This window comes from Perca fluviatilis, chromosome 11 (genome assembly GCF_010015445.1).
Source record: "Perca fluviatilis chromosome 11, GENO_Pfluv_1.0, whole genome shotgun sequence".
In the NCBI taxonomy this organism is placed as follows: domain Eukaryota; kingdom Metazoa; phylum Chordata; class Actinopteri; order Perciformes; family Percidae; genus Perca; species Perca fluviatilis.
In genome coordinates, this window is record NC_053122.1 from 8,307,494 (window position 1) to 8,333,081 (window position 25,588).

Genomic DNA, 25,588 nt, shown 5'->3' on the forward strand with positions numbered 1-25,588 from the left:
TAGTTATATTACAGTTACTTTCTTTCACCGGCAAAATTGTAAATGGCTCAGTTTCAATATCAGCCACAAATTATTTTTATCCAATATTTTTAACAACTCATGGGCGATTTTAGACCCTTTCTAGGGAATAAATGCTTAAAACAAGAATGGTTAAAAATCTGTGCAGCAGAGGCAGAGATATCCTGACATTAAGACACTGTTATGGATCAAGCTTGAAAGACATCAATATACTGTATGTATCATCAATAATGCAACTCAAAAGTATCTTCTCAGACCTGACAAAAGCTTGTCCAGAAACACAGAAGGCATTTTACAGCTTGTTTCACAAGCTGAATACGACTAGGACTAACTCTATATCCACGACGTTCCACTTCTGGGATTGCTCCAGTGCCGCACCAACTTTATAACTTACACACGTTCCACCAAAACAAGTTCCTTCCCGAGGCTATTTTGCAGAGGAACCGTTGCTCCGTCCGGCGCATGACAATCGTGATTGGTTTAAAGCCATGCCAATAAACCAGAGCAGGTTTTTCTCTTATCCCGGAATGCTGTGTGGACTAGCCAGACCCTCCTCCGCAGCGCTGTTGAGGAAGGTCTGGTAATGTGAGAATCAGTAGGCTGCCACTGCACAAGGAGCTCCTCTCAATGAAAAACAAACTGACTTTGACAATGTATGACTTTATCACAGCACAGTGAAAGTTACCTTGCACTGCAGCTGGATTCTTGTGTTATTACGAGAACCGCTGGATCACATATTACACGAAAATCCATCTTGTCAGGCTTTAAGTAAAAGTGTTTGTGTCCGAAACAGCAGCGAACCGAACCATACTGGCAGCTACGGGCGTGGTTTAGGTGCAGCGGCGGAAGAAGAATTCAGATCCTTTACTTAAGTAAAAGTACTTATTCCACACTGTAAAAAATACTCTGTTACAAGTAAAAGTCCTTCACTGAAAATGTTATTTAAGTAAAAGTATGTAAGCATCATTAGGAAAATGTACTTAAAGTATTAAAAGTAAAGAAAAATCCTCCTATTTTAGAACCTGGAAAGGATCCAAACAGTTGTGTGTTTAATGGTCTCATCATTTCAGCTGGACTTGTAGGCCGTTATATTGTTGGGTAGTTGACTTCATAATAAACATTGTATTTTATAAGCTACATGTGTTTTGTGTGCAAAAATCTTAATCTGTAAAGGAACTAGTAACTAAAACTGTCAGATTAATGTAATGGAGTGAATGCACCTAGTGGACAATATTTCTCTCTGAAATGCACCTCAAATTTGTACTCAAGAACAGTACTCAAATTGTACTCAAATTTGTCCTCAAGCAGTAAATGCACTTAGTTACATTCCACCACTGTTTACATGTGTGTGTGTGTGTGGACGGCCACGACTGTTCGTCCAAAACAACGATGGCGGACGTGACAGACAGATGGTTCACCCAATCACCTGCCAGTTATTTTTTTGAAAGCGCCTGCCCTTTTACAAACAGTTCCCAGTGACGGCGTCTCAGATGGTTCTGTGTAACAATCCATCTGGCGCGTCAGGTTACAGCGAACGTCCTATGAAGCAGAAAACCAATCTAGTGTGGACCATGGGCATTTTATTATCCTTTACCAAAAGGATCATAGAACCGGACTCTATTTTAGAGTGTAATTTCCATAGATATAGAACAATATCTATGGTAATTTCCCTTTACCAGCATGTGTACAGACCTTTTCACAGAAAATAAACATTCTAAATGGCCCCAAGTTGATTTCCTGTTGCAATGTATGTGAATGACATCAACTGACAGGAAGTAAACAAGGTGCCAGGCTGTTGCCTAGCAATGGAATTCCAATGGAAAAAAAAAATAAAGGTGTGTGTGCAGCTGTTGTTACCTTTGCAGCCACAGAGGAGCTGGGTTTCTCCAGCAGATCCCAGAGCTTCTGTCTCTTGTCGGGCCAGCAGCCCTGTTCCTCCTCCTCCCCCTCGTTCTCCCTCAGCGTATCGGCCTCCCTCCGCAGCTCCTCGTTCATCTGCTCCTTCTTCTGGTGGTACCGCGCCTGGCAGCACGACTCCAGGTAGATCTCGTCGATCCCCCAGTAGTCCAGCTCCTGGCCAAAGGACAGGGCGCACATCTCCTCCATCATGTGCAGCTTCCCCGTTCTGTAGAAGTTGAGGATGGAGGAGAAGGCCATCGGGTGCCGGTCGAAGAAGTACTCGTTCTCGTTGAGGCTGTAGTCGTCGCAGATCTCCAGCAGCGACTCGTGGGTGTTGCAGTCTCTTAGCCGCCCCAGACGGGTTCTGGGCAGCCTGTCCAGTGTTCTCCACAGGACTTCGTGTGTGAGACCTCCGACATTGAGCCTGACTCGCCGGGAGCGGGCCTTAATGCGGATGATGTCGATGGGCTCAGGGGGGAGCACAGGCCCTGCGAGCGCAGGAACTGCAGCAGACCGCTGGTTGTTGACTTTGGGTGCGCTGAAGACCACTCTGTCTGTCATGTTTGCTCTGCGTGTGCTGATGTCTTACTGTGGGAGTGGGTTACCTCAAACAGGTTGTCGTGGCGAGTGTGTGTGTGTGGGGGAGTGTCTGGAGCTTGATTTGCTCAATGAGATGATGATGGTGGTCCACCGAGCTCACCTGGCTGTGTTCAGACCGCTGAACTCCTCGTTACATCCATGGCTGGAAAACAAGACATCATACATTATACAAGTCTGAACAGAGTAGTGTAAATTATATTACTGTATATAATTCTCCTAAATGGCCTCTCGAGCCTCGTCACTGAGCACAAGATGTGCAACTGTCAATAATAGAAATAACAGATGGTTTCAAAACATTATCCTGACTAAACGTTGACATGTACCAACCTGCGATCGTCCATCAACCTTCCTCTCGTCTTAACTATAGTGAAAATAATTCACAATTTCTGCTTATTTTACTCAGCAATTAGGTCTAAATTCATGTAAATAAGGTTTACTGAACATGAATTCAAAAAACGGTGTAAAACTAGTTGTAATATGTTTATACTTTGTCCTTTCTAAACAGGCAAATAAAACCAGTTAAATTTGGACCCGGGAAGACAACAGGTGTGATTACGTGTCATTAAAAAAAAATGGATATGATTTCAAAACAGTATCCTGACCAAACTTTGACATACTGTATAATCCAGCCTGTGATAATCCATCAACATATGTTGCTCTGATGTTATTAGTCAAAATAGTTCATAATTTCTGCTTTTTTTAACTAAATAAATAGGTATAATTTTATGAAAATTAGGTTTATTGACCATCATTTCCAAATTAAATGTAAAAAATAGTTGTAATAAATTGGAAGTTGGAAGTCTAAGAAGGTGTAACACAGAAGTGGGTGATAATTTATACTTTGTGCTTTATTAACAGGCAAACCAGACCGGGTGATATTTGACCTGGGGAGTACAACAGGTGCATGGTGGACGGGAAGACAACACAAGAGTTAAAGATACCGAGTTATACGATCACAGTAAAAAACAAAAAGAAACATCCCTGTGTCATCATGGCCAAATTAGTTTGCTAAGAGGCCCCGAGGAACAAATCTTGCCTAAAGCGACATTATATTTCTTCCGAAAAAACTAAATCTGTGGTTGTATGTCTTGCTCAAGGACACTTGGACATGAGAAGCTGGAGGTCTTGCGATCAAAACCTACAATCATATCGGTAGACACTACGGTAGCTATCCACAGATACAGGTAAGCTTATGATGATAGATTAACTGTAGGTTTGACTATAAAACATGATGATAAATAATTATTATTTGAATAGCTTAGTATTGTAGGGCACCATGACATTTATGTTTTTAGGCTTTAGGCCACCCTACACGTTATTGTAGGCCCAGTTTATTATGCAACTCAATTTTACACAATATATGTAGTAGGGGGTCCCTGATCGTCTCTCTTTCAGGTTAGGGGTCCTTGGCCTAGAAAACGTTGAAGACCCCTGATCTACTCTACAGGTATGGGGTGTCAAGATCAGATAATGCAGCTGGGCCCACCTTAAGGCCCTGATCATGTCAGTCACTATTCTGCTACTACCGTAGACAATGTGGAGAGAGAGAGAGAGAGAGAGAGAGAGAGAGAGGGAGGGAGGGAGGGAGGAAGGGAGGAAAGGAGGGAGAGAGGAAAGGAGGGAGGGAGGGAGGGAGGGATGGAGGGCCTAGCAGCTAACCCTTGCAGGTTAATCTGTCCATGCCCACTGGATACAGTGGCAGAGCACGAGAGTGTGGGTGGCACCAGACAGGTCAAATCCACTTATCTACTAAAATATCATGATCCATGTCATGAGTTCACAGCCTGCATGTTCAGAGAGGGGACTTGCCGCTGTTATATGGATTATGGATGCCACGTTTTCGTATTCCACTTCAGAGTCATTACTCTGTCTGTAATAAATGTGTCAAATATTTCATCTAAACTGTAGGCTAGTTGGCTGGAACACGAAATACAGTTTGAGATATATATATATATATATATATCTCATTGGTTCAGTGAGTAGCAGACACACAACACCAAATGAAAATGACAAATTTGAGCAAATGGAAAATATTGGAGATGTGATGCATTGTGGTATCTAGTAGCCCTGTCAAACCCTGGAGACTCACCAACATTCAGGAAACGTTTGCATTTTTCATTAAAAAGAATCCTCTAAATCACTGAATAATAAAACTGTATATCTTTGAACAGGTTTTCTTATGTAATGAATACCAATTGGAATTCAATCTGAGAGAAGGAATAGAATCTAAACTCAACTTTTTTTTTTTCTTTACCTGGAAACCTTTCCCGGTTTAACTATAAAGGCTTAAGTTGCCATTAGAAGTCCTCTGACTGCGGGATCTTTATCTGATTGTGTAATGGAGTTCCACAAATCCCAGTGGTGGCATTAGGCTTCGTCTCCCCTGGCTCAACTCTGCCTTAGTTAATTATAGACTGACTATATCTTCTCCTGGGACACTCATAGGACACGAAGCTACGTCACAACCAAGCTGCTACATCACTACTATTAATAATCTTATTAATTTCTTCCCCTCCGAAATACATGACAATTCATTTCTGTGAATAGATTAATTAAAGATTCTGTGTTAGATTATTAACTGATTACAGTTTACATCGTGGGTTTATTAAACCACGATTCACTTAATTAGCATGAATAAATAGATGACAGAGCCGACGTTTTTTTTTTTATCCCACTCATTTTTTCATCAAACCGGACCAAATGCAGAGACAAGTTGAATCCTTTACATACAACACAGAATAAGAGTCCAAAGTGTGAGCGTCCAATTAGTTGTCAAGGGATTAAGGAGACAGGCTTAACACGTAATTATGCACCTGTGTCCACATCAAGTTTAAAAAGTACAAGGTAGCGAGAAAGTGGATAGAAAGTAGATCTGGACCAACACAAATGACGACTAGGTCTGTTCTATTACATTTCCTACAAATAACGTTGTCAATCAACCTGCCAGCGTTATTAAAATACATGTGTTATAAATACATATAAAGGGTCTGTAAAGTGAAACAATCTCCGTGTGTAGCCCACCTCTGTGCAAACTGCCGCTGATATCTGTGAAAAGCCGAACTCGATCTTGCCCCTTCCAGGAGGTCGCACCATAGCACACAGTTAGTTATCCCAGCTGCTTCGTCTGCCCTCCGGCCGCTGATTCACGAAGCCTCCCGAGAGCACCCAGACCGCTGGAGATCCACATTATGGCGAGAGGAAACCAAAAATCTATTAGTACAAGAGCGGAACTGTCCCGGGAAACGATGCGTCTGTAGAGATGAGCGCCATGAGGAAAAAAAACACAGCGGATACAGAGAGAGAGCGAGAGAGAAGTGTGAACCGGCTGGCCTGAAGAGCTATCGGATCGTCCCCCGAGGAAGAGAGAATAAGGGGATGAGAGAGAGAAAGAGAGAGAGCGAGAGAGAGAGAGAGAGAGAGAGAGAGAGGGAGAGAGAGAGAGAGAGAGAGAGAGAGAGAGAGAGAGAGAGAGAGAGAGGTAATTGGATTGAGGCGTTCAGCACCAAGGACAGCTCCACTTGTTTCAGCTGAACTGCTCGCCGCGCAGCACTGTTTAATAAACTAACTTTTGTTGGCTCTCGGGAGAATGTGACTGACTGTCAAAAAACATATAGATATTACCACTTAGATCATGTTTTTTTATTTTTTTTATTTCAACTTTATATGACATATAGAACGGACATATGTTCCGGGCATTAACGATACTACAGGTGAAATAAGATCACTTTGCTAAGCACCTAATGTCACAGCTAGGCACAGATGGGAATTAGCACCAGCTGCCAGCCAGCCAAAAGCTTGTGAAATTTGAAAGTAGCTCGTGGTAAATATGAGACTAAATGGGTTTACTATTGGCGCTACTTGCGTTGGGCTAGTGTGGATCGTGTTGCTGTGCTGTGTGTTGTTCATTCATTCATTCACCGGACCATCCGAACCCCCCGAGGGCCATTGCCTGTAGATTTTTGGTCCCACTCCGCCCCTGTATAGAAGGGTAGCAGAGCCAAGCCGCTCACCGCTAACCTTTATCAGAATACATTGCGTGAAGAGTTAGACCTCCGGCTTTTGCCCTGATTGTCAGGTTTCTGAGCCTATGATAGTCATATAGCTCTATAGTGCTCCAGCGCCACAGCGGTGCGCTTGTAACTTCCGCGTCCCAATGTAGCTCCACCCAGGCTCCGCCCCTCTCCCCCCCAGAGCCGTCGATCCAAACTCCCGGCTCCAAAAAAAGCCTCTGAACACCGGCTAACTTTTATTTTATAACCTTTATTTATTCAGGGAAGGTTCACTGAGAGGCAGCCTCTCTTTTGCAGGAACGCCCTGATCACATTTGCACAAGTGCACAGTTGCACACATTCATGCCTGGGAGCTGCCCAGTACAACCACAGTCTGATCTGCCGGCCAATGAGCAGCTCCACTGGAGCGAAGCGGTTGGAAGTCACCTCAGTGGTGGTAACGAGGGAGGGACAAGCGCTGCTCTTTCACTTTCCCCTCCCAGATTTTATCCTGTCGGTCTGGGTATTGAACCGATGACGTCCCGGTCACCAGCTCGCTTCTTTAACTTTTAGGCCACCGCTGCCCCTAACAAGAGACTCAGGAAGATTTCAATCAATCAATCAACCAAGCAATCAATCAATCAATCAATCAATCAATATATACACACCCACAAAGTCCTGGGAAGAGGTCAAATCAGACAGATTACCTTAAACAGATTACCTTAAAGGAATACGCCACCGTTTGTTGAAATAGGGCTTGATCACGTCTACCTGGCTGTAGATAGGGGGGAAAGGAATTTTTTTTTTGGGGGGGGAAGGGGGTTGTTTTTTTGTCTTTTGTTGGCTCACTTTTACTTACAACATGCTAACCGGCAACATAGGATTCCATTCACTACGCTAAGCTAACTAGCGGCGGCGCTGCCGGTGTTGCCATTGCAATGCCGGTGTTCAAGTCAACTTTATTTATAGTATCGAATCATAACAAGAGATATCTCAAGACACTTTACAGATAGAGTAGGTCTAGACCACACTCTATAATTTACAAAGACCCAACAAGTCCAGTAATTCCCCCGAGAGCATGCAGTGGCAAGGAAAAAACTCCCTTTAGGCAGAAACCTCGAGTGGTGAGGAAAACTTCCTTTTAGGGAGAAACAGGCGCGTAGCACAAAATTCGGGGCCCTGTAGAAAGGCATTATCTATGGGTCCCTCCCCACATCCACAGCTATTCATTCTAGCATCTTTTTGGGCCCTCCTCACATGGGTACTCAGTCCCCTTTATCCCCCCAAGTCCGACGCCCCTGGGGAGAAACCTCGGCCAGACCCAGGCTCTTGGAAGGCGGTGTCTGACGGTGCCAGCTGGGGGTACCAACCTTTTGATTTAAATTGAGATTATAGTTTTTTTTTACAAACAATCAAACGATGCCAAAAGCAAGCAGGCGTATAAACACATAAACAAACAAACAAATAAACAAACAGCAGCAACACATAAAACGTCCTATAACAAGTGGATACATGTGGATTAGTCTAACTACATGTTTTATTGAAATATGAGACTTTAATCTGGTGACATTTTCTGTCTTTTAGGACATGGTTTCTAAGAAGGGTGATCCTATCAGCGCTTCGGTCCCAGCAACTTCTAGCAGAGCTTTAAATCTCTTTTGTGTTTCTGAACTCCATCTGTTCCACCATGATTGACAACCAATTATTTGGCCTCTTGTGTAGACTTTAAATGTTTCCCGTAGCATACTTGGTGTAGATGCCGAAGTCACTTAACTACATTCTCCAGCAAAAACTACTCCTTGCGGGGTACAATTCAAAGCATTTTTGCTGCTTTTGTCTGCTGCGTGCACCAATTTTGTCTGAAGCCAGAAAGATGTGCAGGTGATCATTTAACATTCAACATTTAAGACATATATTTATTGTTAAGTATACATATCGTACCCTGAGACTAACTGAGGCCTGCTGTTGCCACTGTATCACATACCGTTTGTGCAATTCATTTGGAATGAAGGCAATATGGAAAGTCAAGCAGCCACCTTGCACACCGATTCATCCTTCTGCTTTTTAACACTAATCAGAGTCTGGGTTAGAGGAAGAAGCGCAAACATCATGCTCCCTCATCAAGTTCACCAGAGGATCTCAAATTGTCCCCAGGTCATGGCTTGTCTGTCCCGGTGTGTGCGCTCAGTCCACATGATCTTCACAGGGAGGGGGCAGCCTGCTCACATGGTGATGATCGAAAATCTTTATTTCGAACGATTAAAAGAAAAATAAAAAAATATACATACAGTATTTTTTTCTTCCTTTTCATAAACAAAAAACAATAAACAACATGTCAACATATTACTCGACCCATTCGAAAAGGGATAGGTAAGCCCTAGGCTTATCAGGTCCTATCCCCAGTCCTTCGCACAACTAAATCACATTCAAGAAGTCAGAAGTCAACAAGATAAATCAAACAGACCATTTTAAATAACCCCAAAATACTTCTCCAATATATGTCCTTATTTATCTAGCTATTAAGATAAGGAACATTTTGATTAACATCAGTGGGATTTTCTTACTCTCCTTCCTCTCTCTGTACTTTTCAAAAATACATCTATTGCACCTTTATTTTTTATTTATTTATTCATTTTAGTTGCAACATATTTGCAATTTTATTTGATCGATGCGTTCAGGCTATTCCCCGCAAATCAAAAAACACATATTTTTGAGCTTTGTCCGAGCATACTGTCGATGAACCACATCAACTGACTCCTTTCAAGCTAATGTAGGAGTGGTGGTACGGACACCCAGGGAAGGAAGCTATTTATTTAGACATAATCCCTTATTCTGGAATACCTTAACTCTCCTGTTGTCCTCGGGTCAAATTTGACCCATTTTCAAAAAGTTTCTCTATCAGAAATTTGGGTTTCTTTCAACCAAATTGATCAGTTTACTACCGTCATTGAATTTGGGTGTTTATTCAATTTTATAGCATTTGAAAAAGAATTGATAAAAGAACGTTGAAAAAAAGTGACAAAAACGTCGGGGAAAGTAACAAAAAGGTCGCAAAAAGTGACAAAACCATCGAGAAAAGCGGCAAAGTGTCGCAAAAAAACACCAAACATTGAAAAAAAAGTTTCAATTTTAAATTTGGACCCAGGTCGACGGGAAGAAAACACAAGTGTTAAGGGTACTACTGCACTTTAGAACTAGGATTGTAAAACTGATATTTCACTATTGTATTGAAGTTTTGAGAAGCATACACTTTATCTTGCGCTTAAGATGATTTAAAAATTCATCATCAGCACTGTACAGATAGACAAATAGAAGGAGAATACATATCTTGTTATTAATCCAAAGAAAACAGAAGAATTGTAAGTCTTCCCGCAGAGTTTTAACCTCCTTACTGTAACACACAGATTGAACAAGGTTCCTCCTGTAAATATTTAGAAATCTATGTCGATGATACTTTATCTTGGAGTGTGCACGCATTTTATACCCGCAGTACGGTACAACTTTTTTCTCAAGAGACTGAGCTCATCTGGAGCAAACACACTCCAAGCTGTTTTTCCAATCTTATACACAGTATAATGCAATATAGCATCTGCCAGGAGTAGGTTTTCAAACGGCATGCACTAATGTCTCTGTCTCTCTGGCTGCTAGCATCACAACAAACCCTCACAAATTTCATTTGACAAATGTCAGCTTTTGCAAACAAATATGAGAGTCACATTCTGAGTCGCACAGGTTAGACTGAACAGTTTACGGAAACATTTTGCTCCTCGGTCTGTCAAATCAAGAGTCTGGGCTCTCAGTAGGCCAGGGGTAATGTTACACCAAGGATGTGATGTAATGCAGACCCTGTGTAGACGAGGCACTAAATCTGACCACACTGCCGATACACCTTTTTTAAAGACAGGGTTGGTAACTATTTCAAATTTACACTTATTTTTTTTTATTTTTTATATATATACACACACAGTATATATTGTTTGAAATGGTCTTTACACCCCGACAGCATTAAATAACTTATGGGCTCTGAAAAAGGAGCGAAAAAGAGCAGTCATCTGTAGCTGCTGTAATGCTGTAAAAACTCCCACAAATCACTGCCTCACAGTCCGCTTGGAAAGAACCAATGAATGGCCTCCTTGCCCCGCTGTGCGTACCTTACCCCTCCCGTGTATGAGCCTGAGCTCGATGCGCGTTGGTGGCCGACATTTTTACTGCAAGTCTCCAGGAAAATGGAGGAGAAAACCCAGCAAAAGTTGCCACTGCCGCGGTTGAAGAGTGTTGAGAAAGATTGCGGCCTTTTCTCCACTCTGCTCTGAAGAATCGACACAACGCTTTCTATTTGGCATTTGTATTGCAAATGTCTGTAATATTGTTTTGTTACTGTATGTTTTTGAAACAGTGATGCAAGACGCAATTCTAACAAACCTGATAAAAAGTGAAATCTGACTGTACGTATAGACGGTTATTACCCACGATGATGCTCGTGATACTTGAAGGTTGGATCATACGTCGCTGAACTACCTGAACAGAGGAAACTGAGCAGAGACCGGTCACATTTCTGCATCCTGAAAACAGGACGACGCTCAGATTTATTGGTTTACAAAGTACACAAAATTCCTTCTATATCCATATATCATTTATAGAATGCCTTCCATTAGTTGTGCATCATAATGCAGCTTTAACATTAAGACTCGACATCAACAGGAGTACATGCAGAATTAAATAAACAATAAACATATTGGTATTAGAACATATAAAATTGCATAACTCATCCTACCAGCATTGTATTTATTTATTTTTTTTCAATAAAAAAAGAATTATTACTAAGAAGAGATTAGACAAGCAGTACCGAGTGCATACAGAAAAGAAAAAGAAGGGAAGGTGGGGAGGGGGTGGGGGCTGGTCATATACATCAGAACAATACTGTGGTCCCAAACACTGAAACAATAACACCACCCTGAGCCAAAATATAAGGACAATTCTCCAATTCAGAAATACATTAACAAAATGCATAGAAAAGTCGGCATCCAAATATCATTGAATTTGAATCATTGGTTAACAAATGAAAGTCAGCAGGGAGAGGACACACGGGGAAATAAATGCAACCTAAGTATTTACATCCAAACAACAGTGGAGTGCTATTATCACATTTTTTATTTTTTTTCTCTCTCTCTCTCTCTCTCTCTCTCTGTATCAAGCTCAAGTTTGTTGGTATGTTTGTGCTGAGGTAACACTTCTCCAGCAGAGGAAGCGTCGGTCTTTACCGGTGTTCCAGCCGCAGCAGCTGCTCCTTACCGTTAACGGTTAATGACCGCAGCTGCCCGTCCTCCTCCACCTCCACCCGCTCCTGCCCGTTCTCCACGATTCTGGAGAGGAAGAGTGAACCACGAGGAAGAGAGGGTGAGGAAGAAGGGAGAGGGAACACACACACACACACACACACACACACACACACACACTTTGAACTAGGGCTGCACGATATGAGGAAAGGATCTAATTGGGACTATTTTTGACTGATATTGCGAAATGATTCACGATGTTGGAGGGAATGCTCATTTTTGTATCATTCAAAAATATTAGAATAAACGAAATTTAAATGATTATAGTGGGAGTTGCGATTAATTGTGCAGCCCTACTTTAAAGCAGTACAATACTTAGTCTCACAATGCCAGTTCACACAGCATTCCGGGATGGGAGAAAAACGTGCTCTGGTTTATTGGCATTTCTTTAAACCAATCACATCGTGGGCGGTGCCAAGCGCCGGACGGAGCCTCTGCAAAATAGCCTCGGGAAGGAACTTGTTTTGGTGGAACGTGTACGTTCAAAAGTTGTTTTAGTCGTGCAACAGAAACCTCCGATTGGACAGATAGTCTAGCTAGCTGTCTGGATTTACCCTGCAGAGATCTGAGGACCAGGTAACCATAGTCCTCATGAATCCACCGCAGTTTAGAACGCCAACACAAAGAAAGCGGAAGGAAACGGACATCTGGCCGAAATGAGGGACAGCCGGCGGTATTTCCTGCGGCACCTGAACAATCCCGGAAGTGGAACGTCATCAACATAGACTAGACTTTACTTTACTGGCACAAACCAAAAAGAAAAATGAGTTCTTAGTAAAGACATGGCAACTGTGCCATTACTGGCCTCATTCAGCCATTAAAGAGATGCTTATTAGTTAATTCAGACAAAGACCTCTGCTGAGCAAATGTCCTGTAATGATTTTGTTTAAAAACAGTAAGAAGTAAAAGAGCCACAACGCTGTGCTTTTTGGGATCTGGTTGAGCGAGTGAAATGGAACAAACCCATCCCCAAATATATTTCCTCATCAATGTGACCGTGTATTACACTGTGCACTTCTGCTATCACTCATAAACACGGACGGTGTAACAGAGGGGCTGAAGTCGACCTATGCTCAATTACAGAACATTCGCTACAGATGTTTGTTTTAGGGATTGCATGATAAGGATAGACAATTAGACCGTGTTAAGGCCCATTTAGACCAAAGAAAAAGATTGGCCGCAGGGTTGTGCGGTGGTGGGGGTCTCACTTAAATGATGAACAACACACAGCACAGCAACAGAATCGGGTATGGCTGCAGCCTGGAACCCAGGCATGAGACGGGAGGTCTCCAGGCTGCAGCCATACACTCTTGCAGCAACACAATCCCTTTTTTTCCTTTTGAGTCTGACCTTCTCAGCGCCACGTTTCCCTTTTCTTTGTTGGCTTTCCATCATTAGGGACACACACACACACACACACACACACACACACACACACACACACACACACACACACACACACACACACACACACACACACACACACACACACACACACACACACACACACACACACACACACACACACACACACACACAGTGTTGCTAAAGAACTTGCAATGTATAACTATTATCAGACCGGCCCTCGCGGACTCAAAACACTATCGGCCCACCGGGAAAAGTCCCGACTCTCCCAATCACTCGGATACTTGTTAAGTGTATTATTTACATTGCAATATAAATGAAAACCTTAATTTATTAATATCAGGGAACATGCCTGCCACACTCGCAGTTACCCGGTAACTAGACCACCAACTATGCTGACCTGACGGAGCTCCACGAGGGGCAGCTCGCGCTGCTCTGTACCCAGCGCACAGTCACCTTTTCTGGGGTAACGGAGCCACCAACTACTGCTTACCTGGAGCAACACGACCGGCAGCTCGCGGTGAAATGCGAAAAGTCTCAGCACTCCCTGGACAGCCTGGAACGCTGCGTTTACGACCGTGGTTCATTTTCAGTATCCTTGAAACTTTCTTCTTTGTAATTCCCCTGTAGGTACACAGAGCATGCTCGCAGCTCAACTAGTGTCTGAGATCTACGCGACCTCCATTCTGAACACCAGCTGGTCTCAGATAGGTCTGTATGTACATTTTGGGGCGTGACAAAAGGTACAGACCAGAGCCAATTAAGGTACAGCCACCGAGTTGACGTCAACTATTAGCTTCGTTTGGATTCGCCCGTTTTCAGCTGCAGTTTCAAACTGTGAGATTTGCAGAGGAAAAAGGTGTCAATAGAACTTTCTGAGGTTCTCTGTATGCCCATTTTACCCACCGAACGGTCGTTATTCAACTATGACAAGGTCAGCCCGGTTTTGCATTCTATCACCACTTTAACCCCCAATGTAGCACAAGTAGACTTTATATTTCACAATTATTGTTTTCTGTTTTCCAGCCTTTACTTCCGTGACAGACGCATCACTTTGAGTCACTTTTTAACACATGCTCGCCTAGCTGCTAGTGTGGCACGCCTTAAAACTAGAGATGCAGCGATAGACCGGCCGATTTCATGCCGGTCAACGCTACAATGAACTGACAGCATAAGTTATACGACTAACGGTACAGATCCACTTTTGCGACACGACTGTTGCCTGGTGTCGCGACGCCTCCCCTCATTTGTACAATCAGTTTTTCCTCCATTTTTGCAACGTCTAGCAGAAAAAGGATCCCACGTTCTCCCCGTCTCCTCTGTGCTCTACTTCTATTGGATAGTCAAGTCGCGTTCAACGGATTCATTTGCATAAAGCTGGGCATCGGCCAGCACAGTCTCTTTTTCCTTTCTCTCAACTTTGCCGCTGTGTGAGGCGCATACCCGCTCGCGGTGTGAAGCGCGTGTCCGCGCTATTCTCGCGCATGTAGGGAACCTCGGGAATTAACCTGCAACATGTCAGCTGTTTGGAAATTCTTCAGCGTGTGTGCAGAAGATAACAAGTTTGCAATATGCAACACCTGCAAGGATACAGTAGTAGTGGAGGGACGACACCAAAAACCAAAATCTAATTTTTTTTAGTTGGATATTGGATGTGAAAAGAAGGAAATGGTTCTAACGTTGCACTTTAGATGTGTGTGAATTTCCCACACCAGGAGTCATTTATATAGTTCTATTTTATAGTGATCCCTTATCTGTTCAAAAAATGTTCTATGTTCTGTGCAAAATGTTCTATTAAAGAAAAGATAGAAAATAAATATTTGTGTGTGCTGTAAAGTGGTTAGAAAAAATTAAATCAGAATCCGCTAAAATTGGTATCGGCTGGTAGCCTGGATGCCAGCCGAACTTAGCCCCGCCCACAACATTCGAGGTCGGGAAGTCACATTCTGACTAGAATCTGAGTAGGACCACGTCAGGCTAACCGATTTGGATCACACTAGCTTGTTAGGGCTGAACGATTTTGGAAAATAATCTAATTGCGATTTTCTTCACCAATATTGCGATTGCGATTTAATATGCGATTATTTTTTAAGCTCTTTGTCTTCTGTATTATTCAACAAAGACAAGAAATAAACCATTGTATAGTATGAACAACACAAGATTAGATAGATTAAAAAAAAAAAAAAAAGGCCTGGATGTGATGATGAAATCATGAATTCATATGAATGACATCTTTTATTTAACTACTTCAGTCACTGTAGTAGATTGAGCACTGACCAAGCCTGGTGTAAACATTCATATGAATGTCAGAAACAAATCACACAAACTAAAGTGCAGATTGCAGAAATATTTTTACCCAACTTAGTATTTAGATTATTGAATTATTATTTACTGTAATTAACATATGTAAACATGTGGATTGCACTTTTTAAACACAGTCTTTGAACTTTACTACAGTTAAATAAGTAAAAAAAATTAAATCTATATTCACACACACACAAAACGGTGTATTTTTGTTACAGTGCACACAGAGGAGCTGCCTCCAGCCCCTCCCCCTCATGAAGTTGCGTGGCGCGTGCATGACAGCGTCAACAACGTTGCACATGCTCAGAGAGGCTATCGTTACATTAGTAGTAGCATGCTGCTGGTGGTCTTGCCGCGGGATTAACTGTACTAATAAAACCGTTGAAAGCTCCCCCAACGTCATTTATCAGTCTGGTTGTTACCCCTCTCTGCGGCAGTCTCCTCCGCTCCATATCTTTATAACGGAGCTAACCGCTAATCAGAGCTAATCGTTGTTTGAATGACAGAAATCAGCTCAAGGTACGGCGTAGCGTTAGCGTGCTAAGTTGATGCTTTCTCTGCGGAGTGCAGACTGATTTGCTCTCGCGAGTCACGTGACCAAAACGCAGCCTTTCCGATTAGGAAATGGCGTTTTAACATGTCGCGATATTATTGCAAATGCAATTAAATTGTTCAGCCCTAGCTGAGACGGATTCAACTTTTGGAGAAACGCAACCTAATGTCAACGCTGTGGTTGCCAGTCAATCAGACTTGTCAGTCCATTTAGAGGCGGGTGTGAGAGTCCCGTACAGGAAACATCACTGCCTCTATCGCTGCCACAAGAACATTTTAAAACACAAGCACTGAACTGCCCAGGAGTTTGTGTTACAGCTGACTGTTTTGTTTTATTTTGCTTTTTGTGACAAAAAATAGAAGCTCTGCGTATCTGCTCCGGAGGGCTGCGGATCGCTGAGACGGAGTGGGAACGCAGCCGTTCTGCAGTCAGTGGAAATTGGGGGTTACGCTAAGTTGAGGTGTACTGAGCTCTCTCAGCCACCATGCGACATGGGAAGAATGCCGTCAACTACTGGGTGTTTCCTGGTTCATTAAACTGATTTTTAAACATTTTTAACACAGTTTTCGTTGTACATAATGGATGTCAATGCAGCCTGTTGTAGGTTACATACCGTAATGTGACTGCCTTTAATTCAGACACGAGCTGTGTTGGAAGTGTTGCAAAAGTGTTACAGGTCTGACCTAGTTCAACACTACTTCACCACCACTGCTATACGTAAAAACCTGGACCAGTTATTTGTTAAAGCTCCTGCAAAATCTTTAGTCTAATGTTTGACTTTCATCGGAGCTTTGATTTAAAAAAAAATAAAAATAAAAAAAAAGGCATTCAGTTGTTTTGCAGCTTATCCCGCTCAGGAGATTCTTAAAATCCCACAACCTAATGCTCTGAATGAGTGTAGAGACCAGCTGTTCTCACTTCCGTTTTAATCTGTGAAAGGCTGAAAAATAAAAATTGGTTTCACTGAATCTGACTTGGATGGATCACAAAATGCTTATAAAAACAGTAAAATATAAATATATTATTTAAATGAAGGAACAGAAGATGTACTCTAACTTACTGAGCAAAGCTGCTTTGTATTGATTTTTTTCACCTAATACATTTGTTTCCAGTTTAGTGAGTATTTCAGAAACAATGGATGGATTTAAGGTTTTCTAACGGTCAACAGAGGGCAACTGTAAATCTCTGTCTATCAGTGCAGGTCGTGTCATCTTTACTAAATGTCCCATGCATACTGCTGCAATGTGTAGAGAAAGTGCAAAAGTCTAAAAGCCACAACGTACTCCATTAGTGTTAGGGCCCTATTTTAACCGATCTAAGCCCACGGTGTGAAGTACCTGGCGCAGGTGCTTTTAGAGCGTGTACGAATCCACTTTTGCTAGTTTAATGGTGAAAAAAAAGGGTCCGTGTGCCAGGCGCATAGTTCAATAGGTTTTGGGCGTAACATGCAATAAACCAATCAGAGATCATCTCCCATTCCCTTTAAAAGCCAGGTGCGTTTGGACCTTGGCACATTGCTATTATGACGGAGGATTTGCTGAGCAGGAAGGAGAGATTTTCAGGAGAAGAAACTGATCTGCCTCGTGCTTGAAGTGAAAGCGCGCGAGCAGATCATATAATAATACTATTTTACATTGTAATATTTTTAATCTTTTGCATGTGTGTGTGCTGCTGCCCGTCCCTGTGCGTGTAATAAGCATAGTGTGCGCGTGCTGTGCACGAGCCTAGGCGCATTTTACTAATGTGTTGTTAAAATAACCATGAAATGCTGCGTTATTGACTTTAGACCAGGTTTTTGTTGGTCAATGGCGCGATCACTTTCCGCTGCCTCAAAATAACAATATGCCAAGAATGCACCTGAACACACCTCCCTGTAAGACCAGCACGCCCATGGGCGCACAGATGGGCGCAGGTGCATTTGCTATTTAAACAACGTGGGCGCTGGACGGGAAATTGACATCTGCGTCGGTCTTAAACTAGCAAAGACACTTGCGTCGGGCTTTCCGCTGCGCCGGGTGCAAGACAGGACCCTTAGGGTCTAAAGGCAGATACCAGTCACTGGGATAATCCAAGTCAGTCAGTATGTAGTCTGGTGCAACGGAAGTACCTGGATGTTAGGCTTTGCCCCTCCCCTTCTGCCATCCGTGTTACCGTTCTCAAAATCCCTTTGCTACGGGAAACAACCACAACCTCCGGGCAGAAAGCTACACGCAAGTTTTGAAGAACATTTTGGATCGTACAACATGGCAGGCCTGCTTGCTTCTTTCAGTGAATGATTGTAAAGATTTACAAAGAATACGTTTACGGCATTTACTATCTAACAGTGACGTGCCAGCGTGTTTGCCCACCAGTTCTGGAGAGGATAAAGACACAGATGAAACCATTACTGCTGGTCAGTTCTCAATCCTTAAGGAACCAGAAACATTCACTGGCAACGATAGATGGAGAGCCAACATTTCGGGACTCTCTAACTGGGACGTTTTAGGGACGATTAGTGGGATTGCTGTGGATGGAGTAGGCACGGCGATACACTGGTAAGAAGGAAATTACATTTAACCATGTATCCAGCTAATTTATAGAGCTCACGTTACTGTGTTGTGTGAAAAGTTAGCTTCATTTAACATTGGATGTGGCTTTTGCTTTTTTTCAGTTCACAAATGTTCCACCAAAACAAGTTCCTTCCCAAGACCATTTAGCAGAGCCACCGTCGCTGCGTCCGGAGCTTGACGCCGCCCGAGACGATTGTGATTGGTTTAAAGAAATGAAAAACAAATCCAGAGCGTTTTTTTTTTTTTTCTATCCCAGAATGTATGTGTGGTGTAGCCGGTCAGCAGTCAGTAAGTACCTTTTAGTGGTGATCTTCCTGCCGTTGATGATCTTGGTGGAGGTGGACACAGAGCGGAAGTTGCCCATGCCTCCCCCACCGCCACCTCCTCCTCCTCCCCCGAAGGAGGTGGAGGAAAAAGAGGTGAAGCCTCCACCTCCCAGACTGCCCATGGTTGTCATGTGACCCATGTGACCCATATGACCCATGGGGCTCATAGAGCCAAAAGAACTGAAGCCTGCGATAAAAAGGACAGGAGAGAGAGAGAGAGAGAGAGAGACTCATTTAAACTGGTGACAGTGGTTTGTGATGTTTTGTTTGTGTATTCATTGCTGCATGTCTTACCTGGGTCAAAAGGTGAGAAGCCAGCGCCAAAGGGAGGAAAACCGACAAAGCCCCCGAAAAACGGGCTGGCTGTCCGGCTGCGATTTGCTCGACTATGGTGCCGCCGGCCACTGCCGAAGAATGGATCATCACTAAATGGATCTGCACCTGAGAGAACAGGACAGAAAATGAGAGGAATGGGAGTGGAAAAGTATATTAAAACTGGTGCAGGAGATGAGAAAGACTATGATTCAGGCTGACATTTTTCAAATCTGCATTTGGGTATAAACTCAAAAAAAAAGTAAAGCAGTGGCAGACATAACGACGTACCGACTTCTTCACGCTGAAGTAGTGCGACTTACCAAAAAAGTCTGCAAATGGGTCTCTGCCTCCGAAGAATTCCCTGAAGACGTCGTCTGGGTTTCGGAATGTGAATGGTTCGTGGAAATGATCTCCGTTGTGGAAATGGCCTCCTGAAATGTCCGTAAACAGCGTGAACACGGACCAAAACCAAATAACAGCACAATTCCAGCCATCTCCATCTGTTCCATTCAACATCACACTGTGTTTCTGTTGAATTACCCAGCAGCCAACTCTGCTGCGACTGACACGCACTGTCTCCACCGATGGGTCGTTGGAACCACACCTGACGTCTTTAGCATGCATCTCAAGCTGTATTACTAATCACTATAATCATATTAACAGCCCACATTAAACAAGAATTAGCTTCAGTTTGCTAATTTGAACCCTCCGGTTGCCAAACAAATCCCCACAAACTGAGTTAGTGCCTCACAAAAAGAAAAGTTAATCATTTTACAAACAGGTTAACCAGCCAGACCCACACACACACACACACCCACACACACACACACCCACACCCACACCCACCCAAGGTTCATGGTTAAAGTTCTGCGCTTATCTTTCTTACCCCTTCCTCCGTTGCTCCCTGTCAGTCCCTCTTTGCCATAGCGATCATATGTGCTCCTCTTGTTGGCTGGAAGAGGAAAGTGAAAAATCTCAAAAAAGTAGAATCACAACAGTACCAGGACCGAGAGGAGGAACTCGTCTACACCCCTCAGACTCTGTCTTGTCGGTATTCCAAATCCAAATTTATTTACAAAGCACATTTAAAAAAACAAAACAACCAAAAGTGCTGTACAATCAGAGAGAACAAATACATAGAAAGAACACAGGGAACACAAATGTAAACAACAAAACGTTTGACAGCAAAATGACAAGAATATAGAAAGGATAAAAAACTATTCTAGTGTGTTAAAAACCTGAGAATAAGCATATGTTTATATGCTATGTTTATATAAGACGGGATTTGAAAACAAGGCCTTTCAAGGAGACTTTACAGAATTACTGTGGCTAAGCCAAGGGATGTTGTAGGCTGTGGTGAACAGGTGGTGTTTTAGGGATGTAGTATTTCAGATATCTGCAGGGAGGGTGTTCCAGAGGGATGGGGCTGCAACACTGAAGTCTCCAAAGTTACAGAGACTGGTGTCTAATATGAAGGGGCAACTCATTCCAGAGTTTGGGGGGCTACTGGTATATACTTCACTCCATTAACTACCGTGCAGTGCTTCACTGGTTCCTGGTGTTAGTGTGCAGACTTGTACAGAGAGTTGGGATACAAACCATCTGACAGGACTTCATACGCCTCCGACAGCTCCTTGAACTTCTTCTCAGCCTCCTCCTTGTTCTCCGGGTTTTTATCAGGGTGCCACCTCAAGGCCAGCTTTCTGTAGCTACACGAGGACAGAAGGAAGAGGACGGCTGCTCAATAATGCTGTGGTTATTAGGGCTGAACGACTAATCGTTTATCAAAGTTGAGGTTTGAAAACATGCGATTAGCTAATCGTGGAGACCGTTAATCAAATGTGAATTATTGAGCTGAAGGTTTGGTGTAACATTTGGTATTCCTCTCTTCATTATCATATTTACTGTTTTTTCATAAGATAAATGTTGGAATAATGTCACATATCACAGATTGTTTCCAGAAATGTCCTATTTTCAGTGGATCTTTCATATATTTTGTATTCCTTTATTTAACATGATGGTAGAAGGTGTACTATGTAAATGCTGCTATCGAACTATGAGGAATATCAGACATTTCAGTTTACAGGAAAGAACTGTTATTTATTTTTTTAAATTGGAATTGGGTTTTTTTTATAATTATTTTAACTTTAGCTTTTGTGATAAATGTTCTGTTTGACTGTTCAATGTTCCATGCGTATTAAAAGAAAAACACTTATTTCTGGCAATTCATATCTATGTTCTCATCCCTGCATAAGAACATAGAGCAGTTTTGATGGTGTCTCATGTTATAATGCTCCATGACATGTTTTATCTGTGACACAGTGAATATTGAACTTTAGCTAAACTTTTAAGAAGAAAAATCACAAATTGAATCGTAATCGCAATATCTGGCAGAAAAATCGCAATTTAACTAATACTAACTACTGATAACAACAATCAGCAGTGTTCATACTGTACATTGTTTTGGACACCAAAAAGGTGATTTAGTTTCTTTACCCCCATTACAATTTTCTCACCTTCTCATTAACTGTAGTATTTGTGACATTTTGTTTTCTGAAATTCTCATTACTGTTAAATGTCTGGTGTACAAACATTGTAATTCAACTATTGAATGACATTGTTGTCATTCCTTTAAGACGTTCTAATGCTAAAGATTTTAATTATTTCAAACCACATTTTAGATACTATTTACGTTTCAACTGTTGCTTGAAGAATTCTGGGATTTATAGGAAAGAATGCAGCATGTACTCCAACGTTACAGTCTGGATCTTTATCAACATGTCCTGCTGCTGCTGCTGCTTCACATTAAACACAGTTCAGCTGGTGAACCACTGGGTGGCTTTTATTGTGAAGCAGCCAGAGAAAACAATGGATTTGTTCACACAACAAGACAATGTCATATTTCAGCCAGAAACTAATCACAACAAAGACTGCGGATACATTTGCATTGCTACATTTTGGTTTAAAAACGAATATCTTTTGCTGCGTTTACACTAGGCATGGGCCGGTTACCGGTTAAAACATGTGTGTGCTGCACGGCGATCACTTTTGGCTCAGAACTCCAGTTAAAAAGCCAAAACGTAGCAATGTAAATGTAGCCTGAAAAGGCCATTTTTGGGGGGAGATCAGCCAGACACTGAATTTTTTTTTTTTGATAACCAGCTGGGATGAAGCGTGCCCCAGTGCTTTTCTGCCAGAGAAAAACGCTATATGGACACATGTCCTAACTGTTTAAATCAATAACTCCTTCTGACTTTTCTAATGTGTACCTAAAAGAGCTGCGTGTTGTTGATGAAGCTCCATAGAAAGGTAACCAGCATATAGTGAGTCATTCATTAGCTGTAGAGCTGCCAGCCAGGACAACAGGATAATAGTATCGCTCTGCAGATGTCTGTTCAAGTGTTTCAGGACATCGCAGCTTAAATATAACATTTTAAACTTAATCAACTCACGCTTTCTTTATTTCATCTGCAGACGAATCTCTCCGTACTCCTAAAACCTGGTAGTAGTCCACCATGATGAGTGGATGAAGGGAGAAACTTCAGTTAACGGGATGAACCTGAAAGAAGATTTAAAAAAAAAAGAGCTGTCAGCCAAACGCCAACACGACGCCGATGTGACGGTCTTTACTATGAGCCACTCTGGTTAGTCAGTCCTGGATTTAACAGCAGAACAACATCAAACTGGGTCAAATCAGATGTGATCAGATATGTCGTTCACAATTTCATAGTGTGTGTGTGTGTGTGTGTGTGTGTGTGTGACCAGTGTTCGAAATTAACTTCTTTGTCCACCAGCCAAATGGCTAGTTAATGTTCAAAACTCTCTCTGTATTTCTCAGTATGGCTACGTTCAGAAGATTGTGGCGTCCGGTGAGTTTCCCGCACAGAAGCTTGAGTGAAGATAATGACCTCTTCTGAAGAGTCCGTCATGTTTTTTAAATCCTCCGTGTCCTCCTTGGCTACTAGCAACTGTGTGGAGGGAGGGGGGCGCTTGTATCAGGTGGACGTGCCGACAGTTTTGTCGTCATTACTTAGAGTTCCTCATGGTGGCGAAAGAAACTACACACTACAGCTTTAACACTCGTGGCGACTACTCGATTCGTTGGTTTATTGACAGATCTGTAAAAACTGGGTTGTCATGCAAAAGCACCACTTTAAAACTTGTTTTTACGACAGACGTGCTGATAAGTTTCTTCGATACAAGTCATTCAGCATGAAAAAGGATTTTAAAAAATGACTAAAGAAATCGTAGTCGACTAAGACCAAAACCACCGATTGGACGACTAATCAACTAAGAGGGGGCCGCCCTAGTGGAATAAATTATAACTTGGACTTTTATTAATATTAATAAGTGATACTGGCTTCAAACAAAGTGCAACCAGCCCTACAATTCAATTACAAAATTGAAAATGTATGATTACGCACGTGTGAAGTAACAGTTTTGGCTCTTGGCCTGTATTTTGTTTTTATAGCTAAACAGTGTCTACTTGTGCCCCCTTATCACAGGTTGCCTATGTCTGTGAACTCTGTGAACAGTTCAACCAAAGACTGACATTCTCTTCTAAGATAGATTAGTTTGAATGTGCATGCGCATGGTTGTGTGTTTAACAAAGGGTCCTTTGTAGCTTCTGGTATATCACAGAGCCTTTGGTACACTGAGTCAGTCTGAACTGGTCTAAAGCAGCAGCGGAAAGGAAGGAGGTTACACTCCTACGAAAATAGACAATGAGGACAATCAAGAACCAAATTAGACATTCTGATGACTTAGCTAGTCGAAATCCTAACATCCTATGGGATTCTTTGTAGATCTGTGCTATTTTTATTAGTAACTATTACTTTATTATTATTATTATTATTATTATTATTATTATAAATAATAAGGTGCATTTAAGCGTTGAAGTTTAAAGTATTTTAGAGCCAATACTGCACATGGATAGTGATTTCAATAAGCCTACTTCAGTCTGCAATCAATAAATGGAGACAATGAGGCAATAAGGAAATTACTCTGTCACAGTTAAAAACAATACAACATAATCATGTGACATAAATAGTTTTAAGTCCTAAATCATTGGAAAATAGATTTTACATGATAATGTGAATCATTTCGAACATTGGCAGCAGAGTGATGCCTAAAGGCTATTGCTTACACCAATCACATGCATTTTCTTCTGGAAATTCTTCTCCAATAACCTTCATTCTCCATATTATGGATGCTCCTTATTGATATTGATACTAATCCATACAGGGTCTTCTTTGTTTGATATGTTAATGTATGCACCAACAATCATGGCAAATTCCTTGCAAGTGATACTTACTTTACAATAAATCATTTTCTGGTTTTGATTATTTACTAACAACTGATATATAACCATGTTACCAATAACCATGTTAGGGCTGCCGGGCATGACCATCAATACTTATGAATAACAACTGAACTATGTAGCTATGTGTCCTGATTCATCACTACACGATATAACTTTCAGGTCAAACACAGCGTTAGCTAAGACACGTAACGTTCAGACTTAAGACTTAAGTGAACGACTTTAACGCCAAACGTGTAAACGTCGCGACCATAGCGTTAATTTGCATCCCGGTATTTCGATGGAAAACCCGGTTCAGCTTTATGAGCGACGCTAGCTTGTTTATCTCTCTTTGACCATGAATGCCTCCTGCAACCTGGCCGAACATTAATACAAAACAACGAGCGAGGAACGGCAGCGTTAACGGGGAAAGATATATTATGTGAGAAACCCAAATGAAGAGTATTTATTTCCCCTGAAACAAATTGTTTTGTTTATGGCGGTAGCCGCTGTTAGCTGCTCGCCTAACGTAAGCTGGTTACAGCGTTACCTTAGCTCTGCTGAGCAGTGAACGCCAGTAGCCACATTAACGTCGGTTGTGCTGTCAAACACTCTTACCCAATTCAAGTCTAGCTGTCCGTGGTCCCAGCAGATACGTAGGACAGATAGACACTCTTTTATTAAGGTCGTGTCAGAAGCTAAACAGGTTTATTCATGTTCAGCAGCCTGCAGGTTCTCAGATTAGCATTAGACGCAACGTCCTGTTTGTCTTCTTCTTCTTCTTTGACGTTGAACGGCAGCTTGCATCCTTTAGTGTTGCATTACCGCCACCTGCTGGAGGTAGTTAATTCCTACACTGCCCGGTTTGCCGATTTTTTTCCTTTCCCTGTGATGTCGAAATACATTTTTTAAACTCTCATTAACTCGCCTATTTATTTATTTTAACTTAACCATATGAACAGGAAACCAAATTAATGTGACGCCAGTCCCTTATTGTATTTGAAATAAATTGCCACTATTTCAAAAAGTACATCT

At 42.1% G+C, this 25,588-nt stretch overlaps 2 protein-coding genes across 2 annotated transcripts in view; both read right to left on the bottom strand.

Annotated features, from left to right (window-relative positions):
* The window catches only part of LOC120568719 (potassium voltage-gated channel subfamily B member 2-like), a 28,460-nt gene extending 22,564 nt beyond the window's left edge, over positions 1 to 5,896 (bottom strand). Inside the window, exons 1-2 of the mRNA XM_039816402.1 lie at positions 5,539 to 5,896; positions 1,876 to 2,659 (exon numbers count right to left, since the gene is read on the bottom strand). Of these exons, the coding sequence (XP_039672336.1) occupies positions 1,876 to 2,478 (603 nt within the window). The 5' untranslated portion in view covers positions 2,479 to 2,659; positions 5,539 to 5,896. The remainder of the gene's footprint in view (positions 1 to 1,875; positions 2,660 to 5,538) is intronic.
* Positions 5,897 to 11,053: 5,157 nt separating this feature from the next.
* On the bottom strand, positions 11,054 to 25,346 carry LOC120568861 (dnaJ homolog subfamily B member 6-like). Its single transcript, XM_039816591.1, has 8 exons — positions 25,172 to 25,346; positions 22,707 to 22,813; positions 20,854 to 20,963; positions 20,141 to 20,206; positions 19,575 to 19,685; positions 19,234 to 19,380; positions 18,910 to 19,126; positions 11,054 to 11,869 (listed from the first exon to the last, which is right to left on the bottom strand). The coding sequence occupies exons 2-8, from the start codon at positions 22,769 to 22,771 to the stop codon at positions 11,764 to 11,766; spliced, it is 822 nt and encodes a 273-aa protein (XP_039672525.1). The 5' UTR covers positions 22,772 to 22,813; positions 25,172 to 25,346; the 3' UTR covers positions 11,054 to 11,763.
* Between the last annotated feature and the right edge of the window lie 242 nt (positions 25,347 to 25,588).

Bases quoted from the DNA above. Each gene is read 5' to 3' on its own strand.
- LOC120568861 (XM_039816591.1), bottom strand. From the start codon at position 22,771: ATGGTGGACTACTACCAGGTTTTAGGAGTACGGAGAGATTCGTCTGCA. The intron at 20,964-22,706 runs GTGAGTTGATTA...GTCCTCGTGTAG, and splicing joins GCAGATGAAATAAAGAAAGC to CTACAGAAAGCTGGCCTTGA. The intron at 19,127-19,233 runs GTAAGACATGCA...TTTTTATCGCAG, and splicing joins CTTCTCACCTTTTGACCCAG to GCTTCAGTTCTTTTGGCTCT.